Raw genomic sequence first — 20,634 nt, 5'->3', positions numbered from 1 at the left:
TCTTCTCTGCCACATTGAGCAAGGCCTCACGCTCCCGGGCCCGGGCAGACACACAGCTGAACACAGAGACCCAGACAGCCCGACAGACGGGCGAGGGAGGGAGAGGGAGAGGGGGAGATAGAGAAGGGCTGGGAGGAAGAAGAGAGAGCGAGAGTCGGTATGAGAGGGAGTGAGAGAGGGAGAGAGAGAGAGAGAGAGAGAGAGAGAAGGTGGAAAGAAGACAGAGACAGAGAGAGAGAGAGAGAGAGAGAGAGAGAGACAGAGGGGTGGTTGAGAGAGAGAGAGAGAGAGAGAGAGAAGGTGGAAAGAAGACAGAGAGAGAGAGAGAGAGAGAGAGAGAGAGAGAGAGAGAGAGAGAGAGAGAGAGAGAGAGAGAGAGAGAGAGAGAGAGAGAGAGAGAGAGAGAGAAAGAGAGAGAGTGAGAGACGGAGGGGTGGTTGAGAGAGATATAACTTCAGAGCAAAGTGCGTCAGTGCTTGCATTATATATGCAGAGTGTTAAAAAGTGTTATGTTAGGGAAAGCGATGCAGTCGGATTGAAAGTGACTACAAGGCGCATAGGGGAGACCGGGGAGAAACAGAGATGAGGGTGAGGAGGGGTGAGGGGGGACCGCCAGATGGAAACTCATTCCAAGAACATTAGGAGGAGGCATCTGGGAACACATTGCCTTGGAAAGAAGATAATTATAGCATGGTTTTAAGAGCCATCTTGAAAAAACTGTTGGAGGTACGAGAACGTGCTGTTGCTTCGACTCTAGAAGCGGCAGGTTTATCACACACCTAGGTCTGAGACTATAATCCAACCCTCGACCGTTGAGAGTGTACTCCCAGTTTACAAGCAAAGTAAAACTGTCTAAATTGTGCATGCATCATGTATTAATTTGTGTTGTGCAATGCGACCACACATTTGAAGCTAAACCTCAGTATTCTCCATCCTGCTGTCCAGTCAGCTCACCGCTGGCATTCGCTTCAGGGCCTGATTCGTATTGTGATCCGTGTTCCAGGGCTCCGTCCGTGTAATTATCAGATGGGTAATGCATATGCGGGGGATTAATACATGTACTTTAGTTCAAGCACAGGTCACTTTGCTGTAAACCGCTCGGCAGATGGACAGGACGGAGGAAGAGGGTTGGCACGGCACGCGATTCACCCCAAGGCTTTCTCCGTTTCAGCGGTGACCACTGCTGGTTGAGTTGCGTGAATGACGGCGTTGTTAATCAGTGTAACAGATATGATATGAAACTTTAATTAATTAACAAGTGTAGTATAATTTCATTGTGTACTTCAGTGGCGTCAATTCATATATTTCATGTTTGTGTGCATTGCTCTGGATAACATTTGCAATTTAAAAATGCCTTTGTTCTGGCTAAATAAATCACAGGCCTATTTTAATAATCAAATTCATTAATTTGACATGTTTGATTTGGTTCCTGATTTATCTTTGATTGGAGCTTAAAAATGCAGTTTGACCAAAGCTTATTGACATATAAGTGGCAGTTTACTAGTTGACTCATTTTTCCTCAACATTCATCGAGATAAAAGTAAGCAGAAATGTTCTCACCAGAAAACAAAAAGCAGCTGTAAAATAAAAGTAAGCAGTTTTCTAGTTGTTTTGTTCCGCCTGGCAGCTTGTTCCTTAGTTGAACCCTGTTTAAACACGCTTCAGGATAGGGTCACATGGCTGTGATTGAGTGTCCCCCTGCAACTTATTAGACAGCTTCATTACCCAGACGCCTGTTTCACAAATTACCTGTACAATTAGATCAGGGGGCATTTGCTTTAGTGGAATATTAAGCTTCCCCCCCCATCCACAGCAAAAAGAAAATTGCACTAGTTAGATTCAATGTAATTTAAGGAAATGCCAAATATATGTAATTTGTGTGAACTTAAAACACACACATGCACACAGACAAAAATACCTCCCCCCCCCCCCCCCCCCACGTACACACACACACACATCCATCATCCATTATGAGAAAACACTTAACATTAACTTTAATACTCTATTATGTTGTTTGAGTCCTTTATGCAGGAGCCTTGCTCACTTACCCTGGCTGGCCTGAAAAAGCCTTCTCTGCTGCTTACTTCTGCTTCATTGATGATTCATAACTGAAGTCTTAAATGCCCAGTGGATACTAGCATACAGCTTTATTCAAATAGTGAGGGATTAGAAGAAAAAACTCCTTAAAAGTATCACGTTATGCATTTGAAGGAACAATGCGTCTCTACACCAAAAAGCTTTTTGATCTTATGTATGTAAGCGTGTGTGTGTGTGTGTGTGTGTGTGTGAGCGTGTGTGTGTGCGTGCGCTTATGAAGGCATGCGTGTGCATGTGCGTGAATGCATGCGTGTATCCGTGTGTTAACGTGCGTGATAAAGTCTTGGTCATTACTTTCAAGCAAAAGATATGTTCTTTAGCACCATCTTGTGACTTAATAGTTCAACTGCCTCAATAACACGTTTTAAGATAATTGTCCAGTTAAATGATGAACATAATTTATTAAGAGCATCATTTAATTGAACAAGAAACACAGGTGAGATGAGGTACAATGGAAAACATTTGATTTCCGTGTTTTGTATTCAGAGATGTCAGATAGTATTATTGGTAATATATTTGACAGGTAGTGCTTCGACATGACCTTGAATACATTACCAAGACATATAGCTATGGACGTGACCTATGAAGAAGAACATTTAAACCTAGCAAAGTGGTTGGAAAATCACACTTTCTTGTTAATGAGAACTATGTGGATTTGTCATCCTTAAAAACCACAGGTAACTCCTGCTGTCAGGGGATAATACGAAAGGAGAATACATGGCAAAGACAAGCTGCACATAGACACGTCCTAAACCATTTCGCTCCAGACACTGAGATGCACAACAGTCTGAAGATAATACACCACCTGTAGAGAAAGCACCTAGACCACCGAAAGAAAACCAAGCCTTACTGTTCATCTCATCATTGTCTTTGTCGTCGATCAGAGTAAAAAAAGAGAGACAACGTAAAGTAGTGACTGCGATGCTACTGACGAAACACAAATGATCCACCTTGTATAAATAATTCTACATGCTCTAATTCATTCACTTACAGGCGATGCTTTTAATGCAACAGCAAACGTAAAAACTGAGCTAAAGCCAAGGTTTCGGATTGGAATTATATTTAGCCTGTTTCCCATTCTGCCAGTGAAGCACATGGGACCACTACTCCTCCTCGGTGATACATGTAACCCGTAATGGCTCCCTCTCCCTCACTTCGATAGCAAATATCCACTCCTCCTCCATTACCGGTCGCTCCTACAATGCTACATTAGCGTTAAGCGTTTCCCTCTCTCTCTGGTCGGGCCCCGGTGTCTAGACGTTACGCAGCAGCCACGTCGGGGGGGAGAAGGAGAACTGGGAGAAGTAGTTCCACCACCAGGGCTTCTCCTGGCGCTCCAGGCCCTCCTCGCCGCGCGCCACCACGCCGTAGCGCTCAAACTGGTTGTAGGGGTCGAAGCGCTCCCAGGAGTCGGCCATTGGGAAGAAGTGGTCGTCGATGTCGGGCTCCAACGGAACCTGATGGAGGGGAGAGGGGGGGGGAGGGGAGGGAGGAGGGAGAGGAGGAGAGAGGAAGAGGGGGGGAAGGGAGGAGGGGAGGAGGGAGAGGCGGGGGGGAGGAGGGGGGCGGGGAGGAGGGGGTGAGGGGAGGAGGGAGGAGGGAGGGGAGGAGAGGAGGGATTGGGGAAGGCGGGAGGAGGAGGGGAGGAGAGAGAAAGAGGGGAGGAGAGAGGAAGAGGGGGGGAGGGAGGAGGGGTGGAGGGAGGGAGGAAAGGAGGAGGGAGGGGAGGAGGGAGGATGAAAGAAGGGATAAGGGAAGAGGAAGGATGGAGGAGGAGAGAGGGGGGAAGGATGGAGGAGGAGAGGGGAAGGAGGAGGGAGGGAGGAGGGGAGGAGGGATGGAGGAAGGGAGGACACAGATAAAGGAAAGGAAGGAATAGGAACAAGGTCGTAGATGAGGGTGCTGATGAGGACAGCAGTGATGCTGAACGCTCGCTGCCGTCATCCCTTTGATTCAAACTGAGACGTTCTGATATCTTTCCACTCTACCGACGATATTGATTGTGGAAGATTGATTTCGGAAAGAAAGCGACGCTAATTAAGAAGCGGTTGGATGGGTTTCATGCACTCTAAATGATCCTGACCAAACACGATGGCAGCAGTAGATAAAAAAGTTACTTATAAACACGACAACTTTTATGCATGCAATGGAGAGTTAAAAGTATGCATTGTTACTCCCATGCATTAGGAGGCGCTCTAAGGCACCTGTTAAGGGTCCCTTGTAACATTGTACTGGTGCTTGTAAATCATAGTTAAAATGGATACATACAAACAAGTTATCCTTATTTTATAGAACGAACATAATAACAAACCTGACAAGTACAACACTCACAAGACAATCGACATCTAATCAACCATATGCGTTCACCTTTTTCAGGACAAAGTCGACCACCCCGGCCCTGAGCATGTTGTGGGGCAGGCGGACGCGCTTGGAGACCCGGGAGTAGCCCTTAGCCGTGGCCGTCAGGATGTGGGTCCCGGGGTTCAGGAGACGCCAGTAGTCCCCGTCCTCCGCTGGAGGAAGACACAAGACACGGGTACGGAGATGAGGACAGAGGTAAACAGACTGCCTTCATACGCTGCTGTGAAGATGTGAATGGCATCTTCACTGTTTTAAACCAAAGATGCACATATTCCTGTCTGGCTGTTAGCCCTGCAATAGTCTACAGCTGTGGCTCATGGGGTAATTGAGCCACATCCATTCTGGTGCTCCTTAAGAGGGCCAGAGTTTTAGACTGGAGGGAGGCTTGAGTTGTGCAAGTGACTCGACGGTTGTGCTATTTGTTTAAAGTAAAAAATATGCTTTTTAACAACAACCATGTGCGTCGAGGAAACTCTTTTTCACAGGCGCTTTAACCAGTGGTCTCTCAAAGTGCTTTACAATGTTGCCCAACATTCACCCATTCATGCACACAATCACACACCGACGGCTCATGGCGGTGTCAGCCACACAGGGCGATAGCCCGCTCGTCAGGAGCAGTCAGGGTGAAGGATCTCGCTCAGGGACACCTCGACACTCAGCTAGGAGGAGCCGGGGGATCGCTCTACCAACAGGAGGTGGACCGGAAGGTCCACCTCCTAGGGTGCCTAGGGTATCGGTGCTAGGCACTCGGTTCTATGAACCTCCTTACTGTACCGACCACGATATATTGTTGTTTCTCTTTCTTCTGACAGATGTACTTATTGTAAGTCGCTCTGGATAAAAGTGTCTGCTCAATGCCCTGAATGTAAAGGTAAATGTAACTCATTACACGACGTGTATCAACACTGTGAACACATAGCAACACAAGGTGAGGACAAACTCAGGTAGGATTCCACTGAGGCAGGCGATACTGTGACCTGGGGACGAGGAGGAGGAGGAGGAGGAGGAGGAGGAGGAGGAGGTGGAGGAGGAGGAGGAGGGGGAGGTGGAGGAGGAGGAGGGGGAGGAGGAGGAGGGGGAGGAGGAGGAGGAGGAGGGTGCGTCTACCTGTGGTCACGTCCTTCCTGATTCCCCTGACGGCGATGGTGGCTCCTTTGATTCCATAGCCGTCCATGTCCCTCACCACGCCCTTAATCCCCCGATGGACCTGGGAGGGGAAGAGACGTCTCAGTCACACCGCTAAACCACACTAATACCTGTTGACCTCGCACACAAACACTCACCGACTCCATGAAGCTGAGCAGAGCCTCCTTGTTGCGTTTCCACTCGGGGTACAGCTCGGCCTCTGTGGGGTACTTATCGCAGCCCAGCTCCACTGTGATCTCCATGCAGTTGGTGTGCAGGTAGTTGAAGTCGGACATACCTGCGACCAGATCAGAGGTTGTGAGAAGGAGCACAATTGATGGAGAATGATTACGTTTTTAAGACACCAAAATCTTAGATTTATTTTAGAGCATGATCATGGGAAGATAAAGACAGCAAAGTTACCAAGAATGCATTCAACGAGACAATCATACACCATTCTTACAGGGAAACTTTGCATTGCGGATAGTTAATACAAAGGTTACAAAGTTTAACTGCAATATACTATGGGGGAAGTGAGGTCTGCGAGGCTGCAAGACTAAGGAATCTACAAAACAGTCAGTCGATTGGCATGGCCTTAGTATCAGACTTTGTGGCTACAGTGGCAATTCAAACGCCAACTATCTTTCACCTCTCAATTACAGAGAGGAAGGGAGGTATCTCTAGGTGCGGGGAGAATGAACACAATTCCTTTCAAATTGAATAGTAATTACATAAGCAAGGTAAATATAATTTGAATATAATTGTATCTTATAGTAAGACTAATAGCTCCACAACAACAATCCTCTATAACTCGGTTCTGAATGACTCTCAGACACGTGTAGACACATTCTAAGACACCAAGCCTAAGAATTGTACTCTTGGGTAGGTTGAGTGCAATAATTTTTTTTTTTTTTCTCAAAACAAAGAAGCAGTAGCCTGACTGCTATGTTCAAGGCAGTATGTTTGTATGTTCATCGTTTAATTGCACTATAGGCTTTTTTTTTGTATCGTCCTGTTTTGATCAGTATATGCCAATGTTGTTATCAATAAAAAAAACATTTGCGCAAGGCAAGCCGATGCACTTCTCCATGTTGATAAGAGCATTAAAATGAGAAAAATTAATGGGACAAAGAAATCAAGGGATATTAAGCATAGAAAAAAAATTGTGAGTTTACTATGAAATTAATGCGATTAATCGCGATTAAATATTTTAATCGCTTGACAGCACTAAATAAAAGTAATTCTGATTCTGATGTGCTGAGCTTCAGGGCAGGTAGTTCGGTCACTCACCGCCTGCGAAGCTGTACCACAAGGCCCCGTTGATGATGCCCCCGTTCCGGTAGAACGAGGCCCCGCACCGGTCCGTGTCGTTGTTGGACATGGTGGCGTGGGAGTCCGCGTAGGTGCGGGCCAGGTGTTTGAAGGCCTGGGGGTCACCACCGTCACAGGGAGGGCAGCGGGAGGGAATGGGAACGCTTTTTATATTTGTTTGGTTTTGAAATCTTGTGTTTTTGTGGAAAAAAAACAATATCAATGAATGTAAAATTGCTAAGAAAGAAAACCAATGCACAAATTGACCCATAACAACAATAATATCATATGTGCGTGTCTGTGTTTGTAGCAAATATTTGTCAGATGTTGTCTAATTTAATTTATCTACCGTTGCCCCATCCAGACCTTTACTGCCCCCCTCTCTATCTGGGATATTTTCAGTATGTTCTAGAATATATTTGTCTGCCCCTCCCACCAGTTCATCCGGAGTCGCGGAGAACATCCTTTCCTCCTGCGGGTGTCGCGAGAAGTCAAACGGATACGAGATAACGAGCTCCCCGCCATGGAGGCTGGCGGACTGTACGAAAGGAATGGAGCGGATCCACTTCATCATTGCAAAGGTCTCTGGCGCCACCTACAGGCCAGCGAGGAAATAATATGAAAAATAAGAAATTAGTTTGCGTTCCAGTGTAAATGCTACTTACCCCACTGCTACGACTAATAATAATAATAATAATGATAATATAATATAAAATAAAATAATACTAAAATGTTAATGATTATTATTATTAATAATAATTAAAATATTAATAATTATAATAATGACTATTTATAATAACAAAAACAGCAGCCACAACAGTATAACTATTAATATAGGTATAATAACAGTAATAAGGTTATACAAAGTAGGCCTATTAATAAAACATATAATTATGCATATTGCCAGCTTGCAATATATAAATGCAAATAAGAACAACAATAATAATAACCGGAATTCATACAAAAAGAATGATGATAATAATATTAATAATAATATGGATGGATTGATGGATGGATGGATAGACAGATGGGTGGATAGATGGATAGATATAATCTAAAATATATAATATCTAGTAGTTTATAAATGCTTAGAAATACATAGCTTGGTCACCTTCCCGAACCAGAAGGAGTCAGGGATGGGGATGTGATCGGTGCGGTAGTGTCGGCTGCGCCGGTTGCGGTACAGGACCGAGGTCAGGTCCGGAAAGTTCCGGTTCAGGTCGATGTTCTGAGCGTTGCCGCGGCCGTTGGTCCATCCGTTCATTAGTGGGCCCTGAGGAGGAGTTCAGCCAGCTAGCACTGTTAGCACTGAGCTACATACCAGCTAGCACTGTTAGCACTGAGCTACATAGGCCAGCTAGCACTGAGCTACATACCAGCTAGCACTGTTAACGCAGATCTACATAGGCCAGCTAGCACTGTTAGCACTGAGCTACATGCCAGCTAACACTGTAAGCACTGAGCTACATACCATCTAACACTGTTAATACAGAGCTACATGCCACCTAGCACTGTTAAAACAGAGCTACATAGGCCAGCTAACACTGTTAATACAGAGCTACATAGGCCAGCTAGCACTGTTAATACAGAGCTACATAGGCCAGTTAGCACTGATAATACAGAGCTACATAGACCAGCTAGCACTGTTGGCACTGAGCTACATGCCAGCTAACACTGTAAGCACTGAGCTACATACAATCTAACACTGTTAATACAGAGCTATATGCCATCTAGCACTGTTAATACAGAGCTACATAGGCCAGCTAACACTGTTAATACAGAGCTATATAGGCCAGCTAGCACTGTTAATACAGAGCTACATAGGCCAGTTAGCACTGATAATGCAGAGCTACATAGACCAGCTAGCACTGTTAGCACTGAGCTACATGCCAGCTAAGACTGTAAGCACTGAGCTACATACCATCTAACACTGTTAATACAGAGCTACATGCCAGCTAGCACTGTTAATACAGAGCTACATGCCATCTAGCACTGTTAATACAGAGCTACATAGGCCAGCTAGCACTGTTAATACAGAGCTACATAGGCCAGTATCACTGATAATACAGAGCTCCATACCAGCTAGCACTGTTAACACAGAGCTACATAGACCAGCTAGCACTGTTAATACAGAGCTACATATGCTAGCTAGCACTGATAATACAGAGCTATATGGGCCAGCTAGCACTGTTAGCACTGAGCTAAATAGGCCAGCTAGCACTGTTAACATAGAGCTACATACCAGCTAGCACTGCTAATACATATGTACATAGGCCAGCTAGCACTATTAATACAGAGCGATATGCCAGCTAGCACTGTTAGCACTGAGCTACATATGCCATCTAGCAATGTTAATACAGAACTACATGGGCCAGATAGCACTGTTAACCCAGAGCTACATGGGCCAGATAGCACTGTTAACCTAGAGCTACATAGGCCAGATAGCACTGTTAGCACTGAGCTACATACAGCAGATAGCACTGTTAATACAGAGCTACATAGCACTGTTAATACAGAGCTTAATACGCTGGCTGTTAGATATTAGTGGTTATTTAATTCAAAAACATGTAAGACATATGAATTCAGTATGAATATGAGTAAATTGAGGAGTTAAATGAGTAAATTGAATTGAGTAAAAATGTTAAGATGTCAAAGATGATGACCATGTATCCGATGTTGTGGCAGTTAAGACACAACCTTACAAATGTGTAATATCATACACATTTATATAATGTCCAATCTATCCAACAACTATTGTGCAAAGATAGATTTTATTTGTCCCATATTTCACATTCATACAAATATGGCAAAGAAACTATTGCAAATCAATGGAAATACATTTGTCAAATATATATGTCATAATATATATGTTTTAGACAAATGTATTTTTCTCTCAGATGTGACTTTTCTTCACACATTTACTTATTGCTGTATAAACTTGCTTAATAAACTACCAAAGCAGTTGATTCAGAAAACAAGACAGACAGACCATGCATCAATGTCTATTAGTGGCTAAACTAAAAAAACATTCAGTGCATTGCATTATAAATATTTTGTAGAAAATATTTGGCAATCAAATTTTAGCAAGCAATATCAAATTCACTTTGCAGTGTATTAAATATTGCTATGCCGCTGTCTTTAATCTATATCTTTGCATACAGAAGATCATTCCAATATGTTTCTGTTTGCAGGGGTGTGCTAAGATGTAAAGGTAACATCTGAGGCCCTTTAATACGTACAAACATTGGAAGGTTATGTCAGTCTGACATGACGTTGAATGAACAGGAAAGGATAGGAATAGGAATTGGAAAAGTCCCAAATGCACTGCATGCATCACCAAAAAGATCAGGAAATCCCAACTGGAAAAACAAGTGATGGAAATGGAAATTCCGAACAGATTCAGCAGGGGGCGATAGTTGTCCCTTATCCAACTGAGGGTTCAGTTGGATAAGGGGTCCCTGAGTTCAGGTTAGCGAGACAGAGAGATGTCTGTCTGTCTTAAAGGGGACATATGCCATGCCACCAGGTGTGAGTGTGATTAGCCTTACAACCGTTACGGAAATCGGCCCCATATGACATCACTAGTGGGCGTGTCCACCTAGATCTGTGCTGGATAGATGAGCAACGTTTACTTCAGTCCACTGAGTAGGCTGGTAGACCGGTCATATGGGGTGGATTTTCGGGCTTGTAAGGCTAATCACACTCACACCTGGTGGTATGATATGTCCCCTTTAAGACAGACAGACAGACAGACAGACAGACAGACAGACAGACAGACAGACAGACAGACAGACAGACAGACAGACAGACAGACAGACAGACAGACAGACAGACAGACAGACAGACAGACAGACAGACAGACAGACAGACAGACAGACAGTCAGACCGACAGACAGAGCAGACAGACAGACAGGCAGACCGAGCAGACAAGCCATGCGGGACAGAGGCGGATAATGGCAGGTTGATCTTTCTTTTTTCCTCAATCTTAACAGTATTTACTTCCTGGCGGTTTGGGTCCCGGTCGCTGCTGTCCTCTACCTCTGCGGCCGCCAGCTCGTAGCCGTCGGGGTTCATGGAGGCCAGGATGTGGATGCGTGTGCTGTTGACCAGCGCCTGCACGCGCTCGTTGCCCAGCGTGTACTCGGAGCACAGGTACTGGGCCAGGTAGATGAGCAGCTGGCGGCCGAGCACCTCGTTACCGTGCATGTTGCCCACCAGCTTGATCTCAGGCTCCACTGGGCGGGGGGAGAGGAGAACGGGAAGGAAGAGGCGATGTTACGGTGGGGTGGGGAGGTGGGTCCAGAGATGGGCGAGGCGGGGCAGGGTGGGGGGTATAGGTGGAGGGGGAGAGAAGACAGGAAGGAGGACGGATGAGACCAGACGTCCAGAGATGGGTGATGCGGCGTGGGGGGGGTATAGGGTATAGGTGGAGGGGAGGACCACAGGGTAGTCGGGGAGATGAGGACAGCAGACACTAAGATGAGAACATGCATGTTGCCCACTAGCTTGAGCTCAGGCTCCACTGGGAAGGAGAGGAGAAGAGGGAGGAAGATGATGAGGCAGACCAGAATACGGCAACATGCGAATAAACAACACAACAATATTTCTCTGGAGCCTATTCATAGGTGTGAATAAATGTTGTGCATTTTGACTACGGGTTACTGGACATAGTAAGCTTTTACAACATATACTTTACGTGAAAAATAATATTTTTACGATTTATCCGGAGACCCCCACATTAAACTATTAAAGCTTTTAGGGGGTCTCAAGTGTCAATCAAGGGGTCCCAGACCCCCCCCCCCCCCCTCGAATCCCCCTTTATGTCTGTTACCGCGGCGACTAGGTCGGGACTCACTGAGCTCGTGTTGCCCGGGGTTACGGGAGAACTCGATGGCCAGCAGGTCACGGCCCTCCGTGCTGCGGCCCAGGCTGTAGACCTGGGCGATGTGGGAGCACTTGGCGGCGGTCCTCTTCAGCAGGCCGTACATCTGGCCGTTGGTGGTGTAGGTGAACTGGATGATGGTGCTGGGTTCGTCCAGGGACAGGCTGGCGAACGACTGCTCCTGTCTGGCTGGAAGGAGGAGGAGGGAGGAGGAGGTAGGAGGGAGGAGGGAGGAGGAGGTAGGAGGGAGGAGGGAGGAGGAGAAGGAGGTAGGAGGGAGGAGGAGGAGGGAGGAGGGAGGAGGAGGAGGTGGGAGGAGGGAGGAGGAGGTAGGAGGGAGGAGGAGGGAGGAGGAGACACATGAGAGAGGTACAGAGAGCAGGAGGAGACAATGGAGATGAGGTAAAGAGAGGAGGAGGAGGAGGAGGAGGAAGAGGAGGAGGAGGAGGAGGAGGAGCAAAGACATGAGAAAGTTAAAGAGAGGAGAAGAGAGAGAAGATAAGGTAAAGAGGAGGAGGAGATACAATGTACAATAAGTACATTTGTCAGAAGAAAGAGAAACAACAATATATCTCTGTTGGTACAGTAAGGATGTTCATAGAACAAACGAACAATCACTCGGTTAAACAATTCCCCGTAGACAACAAAGATAGCTAGGATAAGATGCTACCCAATGCTAAGTACTATTTTTTAGTGCCAGAACGTTCAACTCACAATAACCGCTTTAGAGGGGGGACAGAACGGGTGAGTCCACATACTTAGAGAGCGAGATGTATCTGATCTATTGGTCTTTATCCTATCATCACACCAGGGCGGGGTAGACACCTTTCAGCCCGGCCAGGGGGTCGTAGCAGCCCTCCTCCGTGCTGGCGAAGAAGCGGTCGCAGTCCAGGAAGTAGGGCCAGGCCATCTCGATGGCCTCGAAGGCGTGGCCGCACTGCCGCCGCAGCTCCTCGCACGTGCTGCGGCAGGGCTTGGCGGCGCGGTCGCCCCGGCAACGGGGAGCCAGCACGGAGCAGCCCACCAGCCGGATGTCCGGGGAGCACTCTCCGTTCAGCAGGCCGTGGAGCACCGTCAGCAGGAGGTACTCGGGCCCCGACTCGGCGTCCAGCTGGGTGCGGTGGCCCAGGATGTTGGGGTAGATGGTCCTGTGGGGGGGGAGAGGGGGGCATTAGTGGGGCATTAGGGGGGCATGTGGCCCAGGATGTTGGGGTAGATGGTCCTATAGGGGGGGGAGAGGGGGGCATTAGGGGGGCATGTGGCCCAGGGTGTTGGGGTAGATGGTCCTATAGGGGGGGGGAGGGGGAGGTATTAGGGGGGCATTAAGGGGGCAAGTGGCCCAGTAGGTGGAGGTAGATGGTCCTGTTGGGGGGAGAGAGGGAGGGGGGAGGGAGGCATTAGGGGGGCATGTGGCCCAGTCGGTTGGGGTAGATGGTCCTGTTGGGGGGAGGGAGGGGGGGTCAGGGGTAGAGAGGGGGATGCATTGGGGCGGCACGTGGCTCAGGAGGTAGGGCAGGTTGGCTGGTAACCGGTAGGTCGCTAGTTCGATCCCCGGCTCCTCCCTGCTAGAGTGTCGAGGTGTCCCTGAGCGAGACGCCTCACCCTGACTGCTCCTGACCAGCTGGCTGTCGCCCTGCGTGGCTGACAACGCCGTCGGCGTGTGAATGTGTGCATGAATGGGTGAATTATGGAACCCAGCCTGTGTCATGAGCAGACGTAGAGCACTGTGTGTTATCAGTGTGTGTGATGTGTTGTTATTAGTGTGTACATCAGTGGGTGTGAAGTTTTGTTATTAGTGTGTATATAAGTGTGTGTGAAGTGTTGTTATTGGTGTGTATATCAGTGTGTGTGATGTTTAGTTATTAGTGTGTATATCAGTGTGTGTGGGTCCCACCTTGAGTAGTCCATGTTATTGCAGTAGCCCAGGTTCAGCTCTGTGCATTTAGCTGTGGGAAAAAAGGTTTAGATAGTTGATTTACATTTAGGGCATTAGGCAGACGCCTTTATCAAAAGCGACTCACAATAATTACTTTTTTTTTAAAAGAAAGAGGAACAACACCAATATATCGCTGTCGTTACAGTAAGGATGTTCATAGAACCGAGTGCCAAACACAAACAATTGCTAGGATAACCGATTTCGATTAGATTATCAGAATACATTAATTTGTATATTATTTACAATTTGTGTAAATACTGAAAATACTAATTAATGTGATACCACTACCTTCATGTAGTTCTGTTTAAAAACAAACAATCTTGAAAGAACATTGATAAATAAAAAATGTACATAGGTACATTATGTATCACCTATCATTCATTCGATGCCACTGACAAATACTAAGATTAATGGATTTTTAATAGAACCTACGTTTTTCTTCAACCGCTGCATTGTTACTGCATGGTCCTGTGGAAAAGAAAATAGCAAAAATGGCAAATCAGTAGAGCCACCAACATCTTTCCCTTCAGGCAGGGAGGAGAAGATCCGCTAGGGGGCGACAGATTCAAGAGTAACAACAGCCAAGCCGGACAGGGATAAGATAACTAACAACATACTCTGCGAACAGCTTTAGTGAGTCAATGGATGTAACTAATACGTCCAACGTGTTCACAACAAGATCCGAAAAGCTGGGTTCAATTTTGACAAACACAGACTTTCATGGCAAACGACGATCAATGCATTACAGCGAGGCAACATGTGCCGAAATTAACTCGGCACATGTTATAAAGTATAAAACTGTGTTATAAAGTATAAAACGATGCATTCGGCTCATTTTAACAACTTTACAGCACAAAGCAGCGGATACCAGACATGCAACCTTATCGCCGTGCAAGTACCTACTAGTAAAGCCTTTAAAAGTACTTTTTCCAAATTCAAAATCTTTAAAGTGAGTTGACCTTACCCACGTTATCTCCGGTCCCGCAGTGCTGCGGTAGGGCGCACAAACACTGAGTGAGCGAAAGAAAGAACACGATTTGTGCGAAATGCATGTTGCAGTATAACGCAGCCGAGCAGGGGTTTGTGATGTGGCACTGCGTCCAGTCTGCGTGTGGACCTCCAACTTCCCTCCTGCAATTAACCACCAGCGGTTACCTCGTTCCTTTGTTTTCGCGGAGCATCCCTTCACCGACAGATGTGTGGCTCTGCGGAGAATTATGGCTTTGCATCTGCAGCGATCATGTTACACAGCAAATGGGAACACTCAGGCAATAGCGCTGGGAGGGAAGGTTCATGTTGAGGTTGCGATAAGCACGTTCATTTGAGTTTTGTTTGACGTTAGGGGTGATCGAAGTTATGAACTTTACGCAAGAAACATAACAAAAAGAGTCACGGTAATTGACACAAATTCCTTTAATACAAAAAAGCTGTACACATAGGCCTACATGACGTGATGATGGGGACAGAACATCTGATCGCCTCAAATCCGATTCAGTCCACTTCAAATGTGGTTCTAGAGCATGCGACTGCAATGTGAGGAACAGTCGGCAAGAAGATCAGATCTTCATTGAGCACTAAGATCAGAAGTCTTAGTGGTTCCAGAGGCCAACCAGTTCATTCAGGTCGTGACGTGCCAACACACAGCATGTACTTCACCATAAGACACATCATCACTCCCAACTGTTTGACAAGGGTTATCCGTCACAAGTCACCGTGTTGTGTCTCTGGGTCTTCTGCCTAAAACCATTTACATTTAGCCGAGGCTTTTAACCAAAGTGACTTACAAACCATTCACACACCGACAGCGGAGTCAACAATGCACTGCGACAGCCAGCTGGTCAGGAGCAGTCAGGGTGAAGCGTCTCGCTCAGGGACACCTTCGACACTCAGATGAGAGGAGCCGGGGATCGAACCAGCAACCTTCCGGTTACCAGTCAACCCTCTCTACCTCGTTAGCTACGCCAAACCCCCAAACCAAACCCTAAAGGCGTCCACCCTTCAGAAGACGCTGCTCAGGGGACTCTGGTCCCCCCGTCCACGTCCGTCATGCTGCTGGCGCTGTGGGTGGAGAAGGAGTAGCGTTCCCGTCGCAGGATGCGGTGGCTGATGCCGAGCAGGGCGGTACGGTACTGCTGGCGGAGCAGCGAGTAGACGAAGGGGTCGCTGGCCGCCTTGGCGTAGGCCAGGCACTTGGTGGTGATGCCCCACGGACGAGGGATGTGGACCTGGGGCACCAGCTGGGTGATCCTGGGGACGGAGAAGGTAGAGAGCTGAAAGGGGGGCGGCATCCGGCTCAGGAGGTGGAGCGGGTCGGCTGGTAACCGGGAGGTTGCTGGTTCGATCCCCGGCTCCTCCTAGCTGAGGGTCGAGGTGTCCCCGAGCGAGACGCCTCACCCTGACTGCTCCTGACGAGCTGGCTGTCGCCCTGCGTGGTGGACTTCGCTGGTGGTGTGTACGGGGAATGAGTTAACCTAGCGATTGTTAGAACTTGCACTTGGTTCTATGAACGGCTTCACTGTACCAACAGCGATATATTGTTTCACTTCTTATGACAAATGTACTTATTGAAAGTCGCTTTGGATAAAAGCGTCTGCTAAATGCCCTAAATGTAAATGTAAATGTAATGTGTGAATGAATAAAAGTGTCAGCAAAATCCCTTAAATGTAAACAAATGTAAGACCTGGTTTGACTATATCCTGTATATGTGGTTCATACACTTTGTCATGGACTAGCTTGTAGTTCATGACAAAAAGGGGAGACCACACAGAAAGTTTAACTGAAGTATATTTATTTAGAAACAATAACCTCTGTAAAGAGGTGATTGAAGGTCATCACAGAGGTGATCCAGAGGTCTTCAACGTGTTCCAGGCCAGGGACCCCTGGGCTGATAGTGACACTGTGACAGACCCCCTATTTCATATTGATTTGCTTCACCACCACAAGTTAATGAATATTGTTTGGTAGGCCCACCAGTGACGCTCACTAACACACCCAAAGCTCAATAATTAATAAACACACACACACCCACACACACACACATACGCATGCACACACACGATAACAACACAATAATAAAGTGTAGAGTGGTCGAAAGTGCCATGTGTAGAAGTGGCATCCAGGCCCAGCATCGTATACATGCGTCATTACAGAGTACATGTTTTAACTTTTGCAAGAGAGAGGTCTCCGCTTTAATCTGTCAGAGAACCTTTGGGGATTGATTGAGTTCTTAGTGACGGCATGGTGAGGTGGCTATTGAGGGTTTGATCACTAGTGTACGCAGCCTTTAGACCCTTGAGCAAGATGGCTGAAGATCCATCCAATCGGATTAAACCTTCATGAAAAACGACTTAGTAATTGTCATGTATGCAATGGGTAGTCAACAGTATGCATTGCTATTCCAATGCATTAGGGGGCGCTCTACGGCACCTGTTGAGTGTAATTTGTAAAAATGTTACAAGACAGTGTAAGATTGTTACAAGTATGCAACGTCACAATAAGAATGCATACTGTTGACCATCCACTGCATACATAACAGTAATTGTAGTCCAGAAAGAAATGTGTCTGTGTACATGTGCTTTCCAGTACATGTACTTTCCGGTGTGTGTGTGTGTGTGTGTGTGTGTGTGTGTGTGTGTGTGTGTGTGTGTGTGTGTGTGTGTGTGTGTGCATGTGTGTGTGTGTGTGTGTGTGTGTGTGTGTGTGTGTGTGTGTGTGTGTGTGTGTGTGTGTGTGTGTGTATGTGTGTGTGTGTGGGTTTGTGTGTGTGTGTGTGCATGGGTTTGTGTGACATGATACCGATGTCTAATGGGTATGTGATGTAATGTAATGTAGATTCCAGTAGCAGTTACCTTGTTATCACGTAGGGTGTGAAGCACACTATAAAAGACCCGATGAAGAGGCAAATCTTTTTAGAGGCACGATGACTCCTCTTCCTCTGCTCCGCCAGACATCTTTCTTTAACACTGTAGAGAGAGAGAGAGAGAGAGAGAGAGAGAGGAGAGAGAGAGAGAGAGAGAGAGAGAGAGAGAGAGAGAGAGAGAGAGAGAGAGAGAGAGAGAGAGAGAGAGAAGGAGAGAGAGAGAGAGAGAGAGAGAGAGAGAGTGAGAGAGAGAGAGAGAGAGAGAGAGAGAGAGAGAGAGAGAGAGAGAGAGAGAGAGAGAGAGAGAGAGAGAGAGAGAGAGAGAGTGAGAACAGTGAGAAAGTCAGCTCCACCTATCCTTGGACATGCTCTATCAACTGGCATTCCCAGGGCCGTTTCTGGCTATTTGCAGACTATGCTTCTGCACTATGCTTCGGCCCCAAAGACACAAGGGGACCCAAAAGCTTCCATTTCAGCCTTCTATTTGTTCAGAAGTTTGGGATGTAGGGGAGCCCAGTGTTTCCCATTGATCGTCATTTAGCGTAGGTTTAAATTGCGGGGGACAACTTCCGATTATTGGGTTCCGATTATTGGGTTGAGGCTCTTTTCCTCTTAAAGGATTTGACCCCTGGTTCATTCTTGGTATCGTCAATGTGGAGATTTAAATCCGCCATGAGTTGCAGGCGTGTTACTTTATGTGTCAGTTGGCGGTTCAATTACATCCATTCTGTACAAAACCAGTGATAAGCAGCTCTTAGAACTGATTTTTTTTTTTGGTTAGCGCATACAAGCCCTGGCTAGGTTGTTTTCTCCAATAGTGCCACAAAAATATTAAAACTAGTCCTCATATTTCAATTTGTCAACAATTAACCTCGTTCTAGGCATCCGGAAACATCTTTTAAAGTGCATTTGATCGATGCGTTTAAATGTAAAACGTATTCCCCCCTTAGAGAGTTTGTAATCCCCCACCATGGATTCAGAAATCCGGGGCCCCCAAACAACATTCTGCATAGAGTCCTCAAAAAGCTGATCACGGCCCTGGACGTTACCATTGAACGAGCGTCTCCCTTTACCTGGGCTGAATATCCACCAGCAGCAGCAGCGTCTGCACCGTGATGACATCTATCCTCTTACAGTGGAACCTGGCCACCCTCAGGACCTTCAGGTAGGAGATGGTCATGACGGTGAGGCACAGCAGGAAGCCGCTACCGTGCAGCACCGCGGTGAACGCCACGAAGGCGCCCAGCTGCGAGGGTCCCACGGTGCCGCTGCTGCCGTCCCTCTTCCCGCTATAGTGCAGCGTGCACGAGGCGTAGGTGTGGCTGTATCCGCCCCAGGACATAACCAGCTCCGAGAGGGAGAAGGCTGCGGAGTGCAGCCATGAATACGCAACTATGATGAAAGCCTCCCTCGGTCCCATCCTGGTGGAGTAGCTAAGAGGGAAGACCACCGCGACCCACCGGTCCACGCTCAGAGCCGCCATGGAGAGCATGCCGTTGGAGGTGAGGAAGGTCTCCGAGAAGCTCACGGCCTTACAGTAGGCGTCCCCAAACGGGTTGTCCCGGGTGGCAACCCCCACGAAGGTGGCCGGCATGTTGATGAGGGTGAGCAGGATGTTGGAGGAGGAGAGGTTGAGGACCAGTATACCCGGCACGTGGGCGCGGATGTCTGCGCTCTGGAGGAAACAGAGCAGCACCGAGAGGTTGGAGACCAGCGAGACCACCGCGACCACCATGAGGACCAGCTCCAAGAGGAGCTCCGTGACGTTCATCTCATCTCGAGACGTCCCGCCGTGGACGACATTCCCAAGAGCCGCGAGAGAAAGTTCCCAAAACGGGCGAGTTTGAGGTCATTACGCATTCATGACGCAAAGTTGTTGGAGTACAAGAAGGGAAGAGCTGTCCAGTGTGCTGAATCCTCGCACGGCTGCTTCTCCTGTTTGTAAAATAACAAACCGTTTTTATCCATCTTAGTTATTTACGAGTGAAGTTAACTTCGCCCCGGATCCATCGCCGCGAAGTGATGGAGTGCGGTGTGTGGTGAAGCCTACTTGGCATCTGACCATGTGAGAAGTGGCCAAGCTCTGCCAACCCAAAGATGATGACGCGCTCTGAGAGCGCACTGGTGAGTCTGCGCGCTAAGCATTTGCGGGTTCATGTGATCATTGAACTGATTTATTTAATTGTTTTGCAATACTAGCTACAAAAGACGTTAAGTAGCCTATTCAGTTATACCATTGTAGTTACTCTTATGATTAACACCCTATAACATTCAAGTAGGCTAGTAACCAGAATTCCAAGGTACCAAAAAAGGGGTTAATTTCCACATGTGCGTAATACCTGGTTATTATGGGTCATCTGGCCCACCTGAGATCAGAAGAACATTCCATATATTCACTGATCTCCTAGCGAACCCAAATCGGAGGATGATTCTCTCTCTCTCTCTCTCTCTCTCTCTCTCTCTCTCTCTCTCTCTCTCTCTCTCTCTCTCTCTCTCTCTCTCTCTCTCTCTCTCTCTCTCTCTCTCTCTCTCTCTCTCTCTCTCTCTCTCTCTCTCTCTGATCTCTTTTCTGGTATGGAGCAAGGGAGGGCTTGGCAATGTAATGTACACATTGTATCACGTATACTCATATTCACGGATGATGAAGAAGCAATTGAGAGGGACAATAAATAAGCCCATAAGGAGCGTATAAGGACTGAGTATTGTTATGTTGGTGATATTGTGATAATCTTGATAATCCTGAGAGAGAATAATTCTGGGGATATTGGGATAATAATATATGTACATTCATGTATTCTATGTGTGAATTGTACACCAATCACTGCTGCATCTTAATGGCCTAACTTAGAGGATTCATTAAACAGGGCGAGCAGCGGAGCAAAACTGATCCGTGAAGCGTTGCAGGACCAGAAGTCTGAGAACGTGTTAATAAGGGGGAGGCGCTAATGAGCTAACGCTAGAACATAGCGGCAACACAATGTCAAAGTCCCGCATTAAGAGGCTTAGCGCTGTACTGGCCACAGGGGAGATTCCTGCATAAACATGTTATTCCGCCCACTAATC

The 20,634-nt window shown here is 47.1% G+C and overlaps 2 protein-coding genes across 3 annotated transcripts; both read right to left on the bottom strand.

Annotated features, from left to right (window-relative positions):
* Positions 1-2,050: 2,050 nt before the first annotated feature.
* cpz (carboxypeptidase Z) lies at positions 2,051-14,971 on the bottom strand. Of its 2 annotated transcripts, none has more exons than XM_056587028.1 (13): positions 14,677-14,971; positions 14,145-14,180; positions 13,671-13,722; positions 12,602-12,924; positions 11,750-11,965; positions 10,933-11,129; positions 8,006-8,167; positions 7,331-7,489; positions 6,874-7,009; positions 5,742-5,881; positions 5,566-5,665; positions 4,465-4,610; positions 2,051-3,554 (listed from the first exon to the last, which is right to left on the bottom strand). In XM_056587028.1, the coding sequence occupies exons 1-13, from the start codon at positions 14,762-14,764 to the stop codon at positions 3,351-3,353; spliced, it is 1,959 nt and encodes a 652-aa protein (XP_056443003.1). In that variant the 5' UTR covers positions 14,765-14,971; the 3' UTR covers positions 2,051-3,350. The 2 variants fall into 2 exon arrangements, with proteins under 2 accessions (XP_056443003.1, XP_056443002.1); XM_056587027.1 differs by having other exon boundaries at positions 2,052-3,554; positions 10,894-11,129.
* A 147-nt stretch (positions 14,972-15,118) lies between these two features.
* Positions 15,119-19,616, bottom strand: gpr78a (G protein-coupled receptor 78a). The gene is made up of 3 exons (XM_056587029.1): positions 18,645-19,616; positions 17,561-17,674; positions 15,119-15,959 (listed from the first exon to the last, which is right to left on the bottom strand). The coding sequence occupies exons 1-3, from the start codon at positions 19,340-19,342 to the stop codon at positions 15,725-15,727; spliced, it is 1,047 nt and encodes a 348-aa protein (XP_056443004.1). The 5' UTR covers positions 19,343-19,616; the 3' UTR covers positions 15,119-15,724.
* Between the last annotated feature and the right edge of the window lie 1,018 nt (positions 19,617-20,634).

This window comes from Gadus chalcogrammus, chromosome 3 (genome assembly GCF_026213295.1).
Source record: "Gadus chalcogrammus isolate NIFS_2021 chromosome 3, NIFS_Gcha_1.0, whole genome shotgun sequence".
NCBI lineage: Eukaryota > Metazoa > Chordata > Actinopteri > Gadiformes > Gadidae > Gadus > Gadus chalcogrammus.
Note: the sequence above shows the minus strand (reverse complement) of the source record. Positions and strands in the feature narration are given on the sequence as shown.